Genomic DNA, 13,334 nt, shown 5'->3' with positions numbered 1-13,334 from the left:
GAGTACTGAGTAGGATTTACAAAAATCTTAATTTCTGCTATTCTGCTATTTTGCCGATTTCTGCTATATTAAGTTCTGTGTTTTTTATTTTGCTAAAATTATTTTGCCGATTTCTGCTATATTAAGTTCTGTATTTTGGATTTGTTAAAATCTATCTGTATTTTCTCTGTCTCTATTAAAGTAAAGTCTGTTTGCATTAGTTGTATTTACTGTATTTATTGTATTTTGGTATTTACTGTATTTTCTGTATTTTTCTGTATTTATTTTGGTATCAGTTGCGAACTTTTAAAAGAATGTTGATGTATGCTGTAAGTATTTGCCATAGTGAAATTTGTAAATCTAATATAAAGTAAAAAAAAATTTGGCTATCAAACTGTGAACATTCCACAAGATCCTACTATCAACTATGGAGAGGAAATTAAATTATAAAAAAAAGGTCGATAAAAGTTCATTTGAACAAACAAAAAATATAGTAGTAATAGAATTAATTTACAGCCTCAGAGTGCTTTAAAAAGGTACATAGAAATTACAAAACTGGGAGAAAAGAAATAAACTAGAATTACATAAAAACAAACTTGGAACTCATTTCAATCAACTAACTTCTAAATCAATTATCAAATCAAAATATGCCAAAAGAAAGTAAGCAAAAAATTAATTTACTTTGGTGTTTCTATCTTTACAGAGCATATGCCATTCTTGAATAATAGCTGCTTGAAGTGCTCGATGCTCGGCTTCTTCTGCTGTCAACTTGAATAGAGTAGTTGGTCCCTTTGTTTTACCACCTTCAACGTTAAGTATGTCATCGTTCTTATTGTTCTCATCGTCTTCTTCTTCCTCCTCTTCTTCATCCTCGGATTTTGGAGACTTTGGGCGAGGTCTTGCAGCCTTTAGTAAGGCTATTCGTTCCATTGAAATCTTTAGATTTTCAGCAGCAGTCACCTTCACTTCATCTTCAGGCATGTATTCAACACCGCCATCAGTTAGGTCATCCAACCAACCCTGAAAATCTGAAGCAATCTCCTTGGTAATGGATTCGTCTGATGCTCGGATAACAAATTTGCACATCATTGTGGTTGTCTCGTCGCCAAGGTCCACATTTCTGCTCACTTCACTTGCACCAAAAACCATCATGCCTAAAAACCCTCCGTACCAGGTTTTAGCAGCAAAACAGAGCTGTTCAATACCAAACAGCAATGAGATAAAGAAAATATGGAATATATTGAATTTGAACGATTATAAATTGACACAATAAGTTACCCCCACGCCCCCATCCCCACCCAAACTATCGTCATTTTGCCAGTTTTATATCTGAACTATTGGGTGTTCCTGTTATCCCCTGGCCTATTGTTCCCTTTATATTAAAAAAATCACTGGTTGAATATGGGTAAAATGTTTGGCATAACTTATTGAGAGGCGCGTGGGAGATGACTGAAAGAATGAGTTCACGGTAGTTTAGGGGGATCTGTGAACACTCAATAGTTTATGTATGGAACATGCAAAATGATGATAGTTTAGGGGTTCCCAATAGTAAGTGCCTAAAAACTTAAAGGTGGCTTCTAAATCCAACATAGTAAAACTCTTTCAAAAGAAAATCAGAAGACAAAAAGAACTCTTCAGAAAAGAAGTTACTGACCTCAAATCCAGCAACCGTACGGATAATGTGCGAGCAAACTCGGTGGAAAGGTTTGGAAGACAGTGATTTCAGGCCACTTAGAAACGGAGACTCCCCATATTGCTGAGCAGCAGTAGCCATGAATCCACTTCCTTCATATGTATAGGTGCCAGTACACTCAACTATAGCAGGTAAACTAGGCCATAGACGAAAATATTCAACTGGTGAAATTTTGTGTGGCAAAAGAAGCTCAGTCAGAGGAATTTTGTATGGCTGACATCTCAAAATGACAGGTTCCCCTAATTCAGGTCTCGGGCTTTTCTTTTGTCTCATAACTTGTGGATCCTCTTCAGAGTCTTCATAATCAGCAGGACCAGAACCATAGAAAGGATAGTAAAGTACTTGAACCCAAAGGTCACAACGCTCAAAATGGGAAACGCCCACAGTAACACTGGTGAGTACTGGTTCCTGGATTCATGCAAGTCCAGTCAATTATCAATCATGAATAAAGCAGAAGCTATCAATGTAAAGAGTACCACAAATGAACATTTGGGTCCAAGATTCAATGTATACGGATAATGAATGGAAAATATAAAGGGTTATTCAAAATCGAGCAACTCTTTCGAGCCAAACGAGATTAGCAAAAAAGGTTTCAGGTAAATCAGAAAAATCCCGTCCATATCCCCCCTACCCACCCCAGCTTTTTGGCCCAGTCGAAGGTAGGGAACTTCCTTCAAAAGAGGCGATGTTGGTCCAAAAAACCTGGAACAACCAATACAAGTTTCTACACTATTTTGTATTTTCAACATGGGAAATGAAATTTTAAGACTTGAAACAAGTCATTGGGATCTTTAACCATTACATATTTTCTTCTTCCTTCTCACATGTCAAGCCAAACTAAAGAGGTGTAACCACACCAAACATGCAAGAGACAATCTAGGCTTCTAATTGTATTTGGATAGTATCTGAAAACACGAATTGTGGTTTTTCTATGTTTGATAAGTGGTGAATATGGTAAAAAAAAAAAAAAAAGAGATTAGAAACCTCAGACAACAACAAAAAGATTCATGAACCTTAACCTCTATCTTAGTGTGCCAATTCATTGATTAACAACTGTCACTATAGCATGCCATCTGTAGCAACCTAAAATAAAATAGTTAAATAGGCATGCTTCCTCTAAAACAGTTGAACTTTTAACATGAGAAAACTCACCCAATTCACATGATACTACAGCATGCAGAGATCTTAGGTTTGATTCTCCCCATCCCATCACCTAAAAGGATTTTATGTACTTGGTCTATGCAAAAAAGATTGTCCCACATGTGATGAGGCATAGTGAAGACAATCTTTTTTGCATAGACCGTTTGTGTCGGATTCTCAAAAGTCATCTCTCTAACCGTTTAAATTGCTAAATAATACTATGTTGCTTGGACTCTCCAAAAATGCAATCGCGCTTGTATCGGATTCTCAAAAAAATGCAATACTTTTGATGAATCCAATACGCACCCAGTGACATTTTGGAAGAGTCTGACTGTCTGAGCAACACAGAAATAATATGTTACACGCAATTCAATTACTACTTCAATGATCCAAATCGCTAATGTTGTTAATGTCTGTTCCAGGAACAACTGTACTAATTTTATCAAGTTAGCATTTGATAGTAACCATAGTCATAATACATTTTAGGACAAAAGTCACAGGAGAAGATGCATCTAGAAGGTGGACTAAAAATAGTAATAACATGTTTAATGAGCAAAATAGTTTTGCCTTCTGTCAGCGGAAGAATCAAATTCACAAGGGAGGAAAATGGGTTTCAGAGATAAATAAGCATGACTGTCTCAAACAAGGTTTAACCTGTGAATTAAGATTCCGCAGCTGGCGTACTGCTTGAGGAGATCCATCCATGAAATACAATCCACCAGAAAGTCCAACTCGTAAATCCACCCGGTTAAGTTCTATCTCGGTCAAATTCAAAACCTGCAAACATTATGATTGTTAATACAATGAAAACCATGGTGTTCACGCAAAGGTGCAAATACACTGTATTTGTTGCTGGATGCTGTGTAATGACCCGAAAAGTCATTTTTAGAAATTTTTACAAAATTACCGTTTTACCCATCTTGGTAGTTGCCTTGAGTCACTTTTGATCAGTTGGTGAAGTTGGTTGGGAATTTTGAACTATTTATTTAACTACGGTTATTTAGTTAACGGGTATTTATTAAATAATTAATTTTTATTAGTTGATGGTTAAATGAGCCAAATTCATATATAATATATTTTAAGTTAAAACCCTATACCACTTGGCCCATACAAATTAACTTAACTGAGGATGGATGTTTTGTGTCAAACTCAAAATCAACCGTAGCATCTCTGTAAAAACTCGATGGAAGCAAATATAAGGTATAATCACAACCTTAATTCTTATTATTTTATGGATACACAAATAGTCGGTTATTGTTAATTTATGGTAACGTGGAGTTGAGGGGAAAAAGGGTCAGATTTTGACAAAATCTGTGAATGGCATATATATATATTTATTTTTTTTCGCTGTTTGTAGTCCTTCAGTAAAGGCATAAGCTTTTAATACTCATATTGGATAATTATGACAATAATTGATATATGATTAATTAATCATTAGAAATTGGAAGGATTATATTGGTTGGAAGTTTTGGGGGAAACAAGATCTGGAGGTTGGCATTAATTTCAATTCATTCTTTCCGTAATGAATAATAAATTGAAATTGGAAAATGCTTAATTTATACTTTGGATGGATAGGTTATTAGTTTGGGTGCAGGTATTAAGAGAATTGGCATGGTTGCCGCCACTGGTTCATATCCAGTTGGCTTCCTTTTTAATTAATATTATTATATTTATGATATTGGAAAAGAATTGGAACTTAGGGTCTTGATTATAGATTTAGGTGATCTTTTGGGTCTAGGCTAAACCTATAGTAATATGGGTGTTGTTAGTTTTGAAATCTTATTGTGTGTCATTTATTTGAATAGATTGCTTTGAGTTGGAAGTTCAACGAAAGGGGAAGACTCAAGTTTCAGAGTGAATTCTTGATTGATTGAGGCAAGTGGATTTCTAAACCCTTGTTAAGTGTATGGAATTCATGTATTTCCTTGTAATATGTGTTTATGGTAATGAGGCTTGGTGATGGGTTGACTTGTCCACATTGATTAATTCTAGTGATGAGAAAGGGATAATAAAAGGCAATGTGATCAATTATTTGTGTGATGTGTTGAGAATTGTTTGAAAGGCTTGTTGAATCATTGTTGATGTTGTATCCTGATTGTGTTGTTGTGAATTGTGCAATGTTATGAAAATGGTCATCTCCTCATTATTTGTGTGAACATGTCATTTGCATTGTTCTGAGACATGGTTGTGACAAGTGTTATGTGCATTGAGAAGAATAAGAAAATAAAGAAGATGTACTATTTCGAGGGACGTATCGCGCGCCGCGATGGATACTATATTTCGAGGGACGTGTCGCACGTCGCGATGGATACTATATTTCGAGAGACGTATCGCGCGCCGCGATGGTTACTATTATCGAGGATCGTATCGCGCGCCGCGATGGATGCATGGATAGATATGTCCCCCATGGGTCCCGGACTGAGAGACAGCGGGTGTGTATCATTAGGTCAGACATGCATCACTATACTTGACATTGCATTTCATTACATTGCACTCATTTATTATTGGTGAACTTGATCTTGTGAGTGCCTTTCTATGGAACTTGTGACTGATGAATATGGAGGTTGTTGTTGAAGATATGCAATTGTTAGAGTGTTGTTGTTGAGGATATGAAACTATTGTTGTTGTTGAGGATATGAAATTGTTAGAGTGTTGTGTTGAGCTATATGCTTTGTAAATTGTGAACTGTTAGGTTGGGTTGGTTTTATACAGATTGTAGTTGTGAAGGTTCGGTTGGGGTGTGAGGAGTACTTGTATTCTATCCCCTTAGCTTGTGTTTAGAGGTTTGCTTGTTGAGTACCGTGTGGTTTGGTACTCACCCCTTGCTTCTACAATCTTTTGTAGGTTACGAGCCCGGATCTTCGTGATACCTTCCATTTTCTTCGTTTCCGAGGTTTTCTGTGGAGATCTGAGAGGTAGTTGTTTGTCATCTCAGCGAACCTTCTTACTCCTGTTTATGATTTTGTTTTTACTTGAAAGACAACGTCATTTGAGACTTGCGTATTTTATTTCAATTCTAGTATTTACATTAGAGGCTTGTGCATGTGACAACCAGGTTTTGGGGATTGAATTAAGTTGACTTGTTTTCGTAATAGTAATTATTATTGAACTTTGCTTTATTTCCGCACTTTATAGAAATGATTGGGTTTTAGGCTGACTTGTCTTGGTGGGATACGACGAGTGCCATCACATCCATTTTTGGGTCGTGACATGCTGCCTCCAAGATTTACGAAAACTACAAATAAATAGTGATTCACCTGACCAATGGTTCCATACAACAATGCACTCATATTTCATCAAAATATTTGTTAGCACATAACATTAAGGCTGCCCCCGTGGCCCACTAACCAATTATGGGATATTTGATGGATCATCAAAGATCTCAAACATATCGATCAAATTAGTAATAAGTGCAGCTAGCTTCACAGGTAAACCGCCATTTCCAATCATGTTATCTGTGGTTTGTTGTCCACCTCCCTTGCATTTCAGAGTAAGACACGCTAATGAACATGTTATCATGTTATTTGCTTGCATGTTTATTCAGTAGTTCACTCCTATTTGGTAATTACTCATGAAAAAACTATAATTGGGATATTATAAATGAGACACAGCAAGATCTAAGTTGATGGGTAGGGTTATATAGAATTGTCCAAAGATATCATATGAGACTTCTTTTATAAAGCACTAGCTAATTGCCTTAATAGGGAAAAGAAGTCTTTGCAAATTATTGCTCTCTCTCTCTCTCTCTATATATATATATATATAATGTAGAGATGGAAATGGGGTGGGGTGGATGCATAGCAGGGCTGGTTAAAGTTTAGGCAGGGCGTGGTGGGGAGCTCTTATGCCAGGGGTGGGTTGCTGATCAAACTTTTCTTCCCATGGTTGCTGATCGAACTGAACATCAAATGGATGTGGAACAAATCCACCCATGCCCATGTTTGAGTTCAATGCCTATTCCGTTTATTCTTCTCTGTTTTTGTCTAAACATAGAACAGCTAGGAACTAAGGTAACACGTATCAATTGCATTCACAAAATTTGTGTTTCGTCAAACTGAAGCAAGAAAATACACGTCGTTAAAATTTCCTCCTATCAAAACACGATAAATTCATTTTTAAAATAGTTTTACTAAAAAAAAAGTAGATATAAATTTATAAAATAATTGATGTTCCTTGTTGCACTTTGTACTGGTCTATACCAGTACATTTTGTACTTGTCTTAAGCACTGTAGCCAAACTCTTCTTTCCAGTTCGAATGTAAAAAAAAAAAAAGTATCTCCACATCCCTAAAGCTCTGCAGCCTAATTCAAATTGTTCGTTTAATATAGCTGGATTTGCCTTTACCACCACATAATACATCCCACCTTCCCTGCCAGCCAAAGATCCAAACTCCTCTTCATCATTTCAGTAAGAATGTAACAAGAAACTGTCCCTCCATCCCAAAATAACTCAGCAAGATTTAACTTTGTTCATCAGAAGTATACTACATGCATTCTACCATCTACAACCAGGAAGCAAATCACAATTGTCCTACAGCCAAGACATGGTTGCTAGGATGCCATAATGGCAAGAAACGTTTTGTAAATGATTTCAAAGATGCACCGCACAGAAGAAACAAATCAATGATAAGTCGATAACAACAAAGAGAAGTAGAGATCTTGACCTTTAAGTGCAGAGTAAATCTTCCATCACTTGGGTCAGTCAAATGATATGCTTCAACATAACAAGGATCACTGCTGCCAGTCAAAGTATATGCACTAGGAGGAACCTTGAGTAAAGTAGAATCTACTCGTTTAGCCAGCAATAGAGCTAGCTCACTAGGATCAGGCCTCCAAAGCTCTATAATAGCCTTGTGCACCAATCCTTCCAGTTTTCGGTCCTGAGCAGCAGATGCGTCATAAAACTGAACTGTTAACTTGTGATGGCTAAATGGATAATCTCCTCTTGCTTCACCAACCCCAGCCCACCTTGGAAAAGATAAAAGAAAACAGAAGTATCATCCAACAATTCTTTTGAGAATGATGTATCATCCAACAAATGTTTCACAGTTTTGCTAAGAAAGTTTATAACTTTGCAGATGAAGTATCCTACAACCATCTAAACCCCTCACATTTGCTTAAACAGATTATGTTATTTTAAACACTAAACCTCCCCCACCCCCTGGAGGAACCGAGGGGATACTGACTGCAGAAGTTTAAATGTTTAACTAGGAATAAACTACAATCTAATCCTTTCAGGTTAACTCCCACAATCTCAGTCATAGGAGCTTATTTTTCCAAAACAGATGAGGATTCTGAATAGAGATCTAGAAGCCAAATGATTTTTGAGGAGTTTAAATTTATATGAAGAGTTTCCCCTTCATTTCAGTCATTTTACAGGGTAATCAGATATGGGCAGCATCTGATCTACATTATATTACCATTATCAATTGAGAGAAAAGAGTAACATCCAACTCACTTGCTTTCCGAGTGGTTGGTGACATATTTGATCCTCTGCAGTATTAACCGACACTGATGTTTGTTCACTGAGTCAGCTAATGCATTGGTCCTAAACTCTTCAAGTTCTTTTATTAGCAATTGCCCTGCCCTGGGATTACGTGATCCCAACCTCTGAGCACACAGAAGAACTGCTTGAACATCTTGAAGGCGATTTGTGTTGCTGGCAGACGAATCTATATTGAAGAGAACTTTGTGGATATTTGATATTATTATATTCAGGGGATCTTCTGGATCATCAGCCAGAAGTGGATCCAACCCTTCTAGATCAATATGCTCTGAGATAGCCCAAATAAGTCGAGTACATATTCTAGGAGTGTTCACCTGCAAGATGCAAGTTCCAGACAAATTTAAGAAACAATATCTCACCTGGTTAGTGAAGTAGTACAAAAGGTTGGAACATGACAAACGGTGAGCCTGAGGCAGAACAGAAATTACTAATAAAACACAAATGTAGAAGAAAAGCACCCCGAATAACTTCAGATTATATATAGCTTTATCTCCTCCTCTTCCCTTCATTTCAGTATTATGGAGGAGGAAGGGGGACATAGTCAGAGAAGGTGTAGAGTTCCTTTAGTGGATGACATGCTGATGAACAAACTCTGCAGCTCAATTTCATCTTAGCATTGGAAAAAACTAAGAAAAGTTAAGCTAGAATAATCCAAAAGCATTCAGTACCAGAGATGAAAACTTCGTGTTGGTTTAGGACGGCTGATATAATGAGGCAGGCTCAGCTAAACAAGAACTTCTGTAAAGACTTATTCAGCATGTGTAAACACAACATAATACTTGGGCATCTTGAGCAACTTTGGTTTTGTTGGCAATATACAAAAGGCAATTGAAGTTTAAAACATACAATTCCATGGGCTATTCCATGGGCTAGAACAATCTCGAAGGACAAATTGCATCTTACATATGTCATTAAGTAACTATAAAAGCTCAACAAACCTCACGTAGATCTTTGACAAGATCCCTTTGCAAATTCTGCAACCGTGTTTCATTCAGAATCTGGTCCTGAGAAGCCCCATCTTTGACTCTTTTCACACCTCCTCTTGTATCATAAATGTGACAAAGCCTGACAAGCAACTTCAAATAGCAGTCAATAGCATATGTTCGACCTTCACAATCCCATTTGACACATGGTCTACAAACTTCCACCACTTCCAAAGCTGGTTCTGTCCAATTTAATGCACCATAACCAGTTCCATAGGCTAAAGCTCCAATAACTCTGCTTTCCATACCTGAATTTTTTTGTTCAGGAAGTGGCAGTGATAACTGAAAGCAGCTCTCCACCAGCATTGCAACTAGTTCTTCTCTAAACAAGGTTTTACTTGTTACACTATGGAGGTCCTCTTTTATTCTTGCATTCTCAAAAAGTGAAGCAATATCGGTCCCTGGAACAGGTTTTTGCCCTCTTCTAACACTCTCTTTTGCAAAAAGATCAACACAGAGAGCGGTTCGACAGATGCATGCTAAAGCATGCATGCGATCTGACTCTGCTCTCAGATTTCTCACCATAAGAAGCAGCTTATTAAATAAAGAAACCTGCAGAAAGCAAATGTATTAGGTAAGTGTTTTCTAGACAATGACTGAACAAATAATTGACAAGGCCATCATCATGAAAGTAAATCAATTCTCCTTCATGATCAGATCAGAATAATTCGTAACACAATGCACAATTGAATCACCAAAAGATCTTACTGTGATATACCAAGATTGCAGAGGTGATGGAAAATGGAAACTGAACAATGTTTCTGCAAACATGCCCAACCAGCTAGAACACCAAGAGGTGAAATTAGAGTCATATCATTTTTCTCTTTTTAATTCTTTTTAAACCAACCAGTAACTAACAAGCAAAAATGAAGACTGATCTCCAAGTAGTTTGCACTGAGTTCAGAAAAAGCAAAAGAATAAGGTACAGTATACTAAACTAAGGCCAGATGAAAAGAAGGATGAAGGAAATGAAGAGGAGATCGTTACCAACAGGATTGAAATGAAACCATTTGTGTTCAATCAATTCAACTTGAAAAGTAAAATTCTCGAGAAGGAAACTTCAAAAACAAGAGCATAATATATTCTGAACAGTAATATACACCTGCTAGATTGCTGAACAACTTGCAGCAAACATTAGCACAATGCAGAAATGAGGCAGGGGAAGTGGTTATAGTAGCATGCATCAGGAAATCCAGTTATACCAGTCAATGATTTTTTTTATTTTTTTTGAGAAGTCAACATATCCAGTATATTTATAAGTATCATCATGACAAAATTTGTGATGGAAGCCAAACGTGACAGTTACATCAAGAGAAAACAAAATAACAAAAATACAATCTTTGTTCTTCTTATAAGGAGCTTAAAACATCTAAGAATGATTCCTGATCATCTACGTATTCTGATTAATGTTATACTTTTTTTCTTTTAGATCGATAATTAATGTAATACTTGAATGGGTCATGATTTCAGTAACTGCTACTGAACAGTGAAATGATGTACTAAGAATCTACTATCATTCAGATATAATCATCATAGAGGATCATAGAAATTAAAGGTTGCTGTTGTTAATAAGCCAAATCAGTAATTTTCATTTGTCCTCAGAAGAAGACAAACAAGAAGGCAACGGATTCACCAACCTGCATACTGAGATCAAGAAGATGCAAATTGGTGACAACAGCTCTAACGATACTCTCCCTTGCAGAAGAAAACTCTTGTCTATCCCAAAGAGTGAGAATTGCAATGATGGATGTGGATGCCCACTCGGGTTTCCCTCCAGGAACATCAGCCAAGTATAACATGTTGATCCCCACCTCGAATATCAATGATGGATCCAATGATGATGCTAGAAAAGGTGCCAAATGTGAAACCACATCAGACACACCCACAAACTTCTCCACATTCACAGTGTCTACTGAACTTGCATTCCCACTCTTGGAAGACCTCGATAACTTCTTGATTACCTCTAACGAACCTGAAGCTACTGCCTTCACAGCATACACAAGCGGACAAACTGTAGCTCGAAAATTCTCTATGGGGAGAACCAATGACCGCGCCATTAAAGCATTCCTTCTTCTCCAAACAAAATCCACCATAGAAGAAACCCAATTAGACCTAATAGCAACAGAATTTTCACTATCCACTAGCTTATCACCAGCCAAACGACTCATCCTTTTCGATTCAAACTCCTGAAACAATCTCCCTACAGACTCAAACGCCACTTTCGCAACAGCATCAGATTTATCAAGCATGTTCTGCCCTATCCTATTCCACCAATTAGAAACCCTATCCAACAAATTCATATTATTCTCACACAATGTCACCAGATCATCACGTGCAAGGATACAACCAAGAGTTTCAGTAATAGCAAAACGGAGATTATCACTCGAAGAATCAAAACAACTAGAGATCTGCTTGTTACAGTCAGAAATAAGCTTACCGAGACGGTAAGAAGGAATAGCAGCCAGTATGGACACAGCAGCAGCAGTAACGTCCGGGTCAGGAAAGTCGAGATCATTGCGAATTCCGGTACAAACAGTTTCCCAAAGGTCAGCAGTAAGACGAGTGGATCTAATTAGGTCAAATGCGAGCTTTTTTGAAATGGCGGAAGCTGGTGATGCGACGATCTCTTCAACAGCGGATTTGGCGAGGACGGAGATGTCTCTTCCGGCTGCGGATTGTTGGAGAGCTTGTAAAAGAGCTCCTGATTGACGGAGTGCGTCATTTGAACGGAGATCGGCTTGGATCTGAGCGAAAAGTATATCCATTTGTAGCCGTGGAAGTGAGCGAAACAGTAGAGATTTGTATGTTTTGCTCTGAAGCAAAATCACACCAGTAGTAGTAGGATGCTGCTTCGGAGCTCTAATGGAGGAAAGGTTACTCAACTGTGAGTTGCCATAGGTAGCTTTTTCTGATCACGGAGGGAAGTTTCCGGCGGGCCGGTGGATCGTTTAACGGGGAGCTTTATCTAAGGATTATATTTTGCAAATATAGTCCTTATTTGACGCTCAAAAGTGTATTTTTACCATAAAATGTTCAATTCATCATCTTTATTAAACTGTTTTAGCTAATTAACACATACTAATACTAATTTAGTATTTATTCACATGTAAGTTATTTTTAATTTAGTGTGCTAATATGAGTAAAGATTTGTGTTTGGTTAATCGATTTTAAAAAATATGTTTTGATAATTTTAAAGTCATAATGTGTGCTTGATCCAAATTCCAAAAAAAAATACTTATATTCTATAAAGAAAAAGCTATTTTACTTGGTCAAACAAATTAATAGTATTTTGACATTAAATATAACTTTGACTTGAGAAATCGAGCTAATTATGGAGAAATATTTATCTTTAAAAACATAATTATGTTTTGTGCAAGGTAGCCTATTGTTCAAAAAATTATTGGAGTAATGCGGAAATTGGTGGTTAGATCGATTTTGTTATATGGGGCAAAGTATTATTCAATCAAGAACTTACATGTTCATAAGATGCATATCGCGAAAATAATGATGTATGGACAAAATGAGGAAATCGAGATTAAAGTGGTTTGGATATGTAAAAAGGAAATGCACATAGGTTCTCGTTAGGAGGTGCGATGGGTTGGTTAGTAGGTACGATGAGAGGTATAGATAGACCTTATAAGTATTGGGGAGAGGTGATTAGACATGACATGACTCAATTTCAGGTTATCGAGGACATGATCTTAGACAAAAGGGTGTGGATGATGTGTATTAGTGTAGAAGGTTACTATATAGTGGAGTGTTATCTTGCTTTATGAGAGTTTAAGCTTGTTCTTTTAAGATTTGCATTGCTCCCTAGTTAATTGTTATGTTTTCCCCACCATTTTCTTCTTCGTTGCGTTTGTATTTGTTACACTTAAGTCAATAGCCTTTAAAACAACATCCACGAGGTAATGAAAACGTCTACATACACTTCATCATCTCCAAACCTAATTATGATATTTCAATGGATATGTTTTTATTATTGTTGTTATATTGAAGTTGTGATCGAACTAGCAAATTTAAACTAAGTAACA

General features: G+C 36.9%; 1 protein-coding gene across 1 annotated transcript; it reads right to left on the bottom strand.

Moving 5' to 3' along the window:
• Positions 1-427: 427 nt before the first annotated feature.
• LOC125844089 (protein TPLATE) lies at positions 428-12,306 on the bottom strand. The gene is made up of 7 exons (XM_049523330.1): positions 10,938-12,306; positions 9,256-9,852; positions 8,270-8,631; positions 7,476-7,779; positions 3,467-3,589; positions 1,634-2,080; positions 428-1,173 (listed from the first exon to the last, which is right to left on the bottom strand). The coding sequence occupies exons 1-7, from the start codon at positions 12,063-12,065 to the stop codon at positions 652-654; spliced, it is 3,483 nt and encodes a 1,160-aa protein (XP_049379287.1). The 5' UTR covers positions 12,066-12,306; the 3' UTR covers positions 428-651.
• Positions 12,307-13,334: the final 1,028 nt, after the last annotated feature.

Source organism: Solanum stenotomum, chromosome 11 (assembly GCF_019186545.1).
Source record: "Solanum stenotomum isolate F172 chromosome 11, ASM1918654v1, whole genome shotgun sequence".
Classification (NCBI taxonomy): Eukaryota; Viridiplantae; Streptophyta; class Magnoliopsida; order Solanales; family Solanaceae; genus Solanum; species Solanum stenotomum.
The sequence above is the reverse complement of the archived record's forward strand: the minus strand, read 5'-3'. Positions and strand labels throughout refer to the sequence as shown.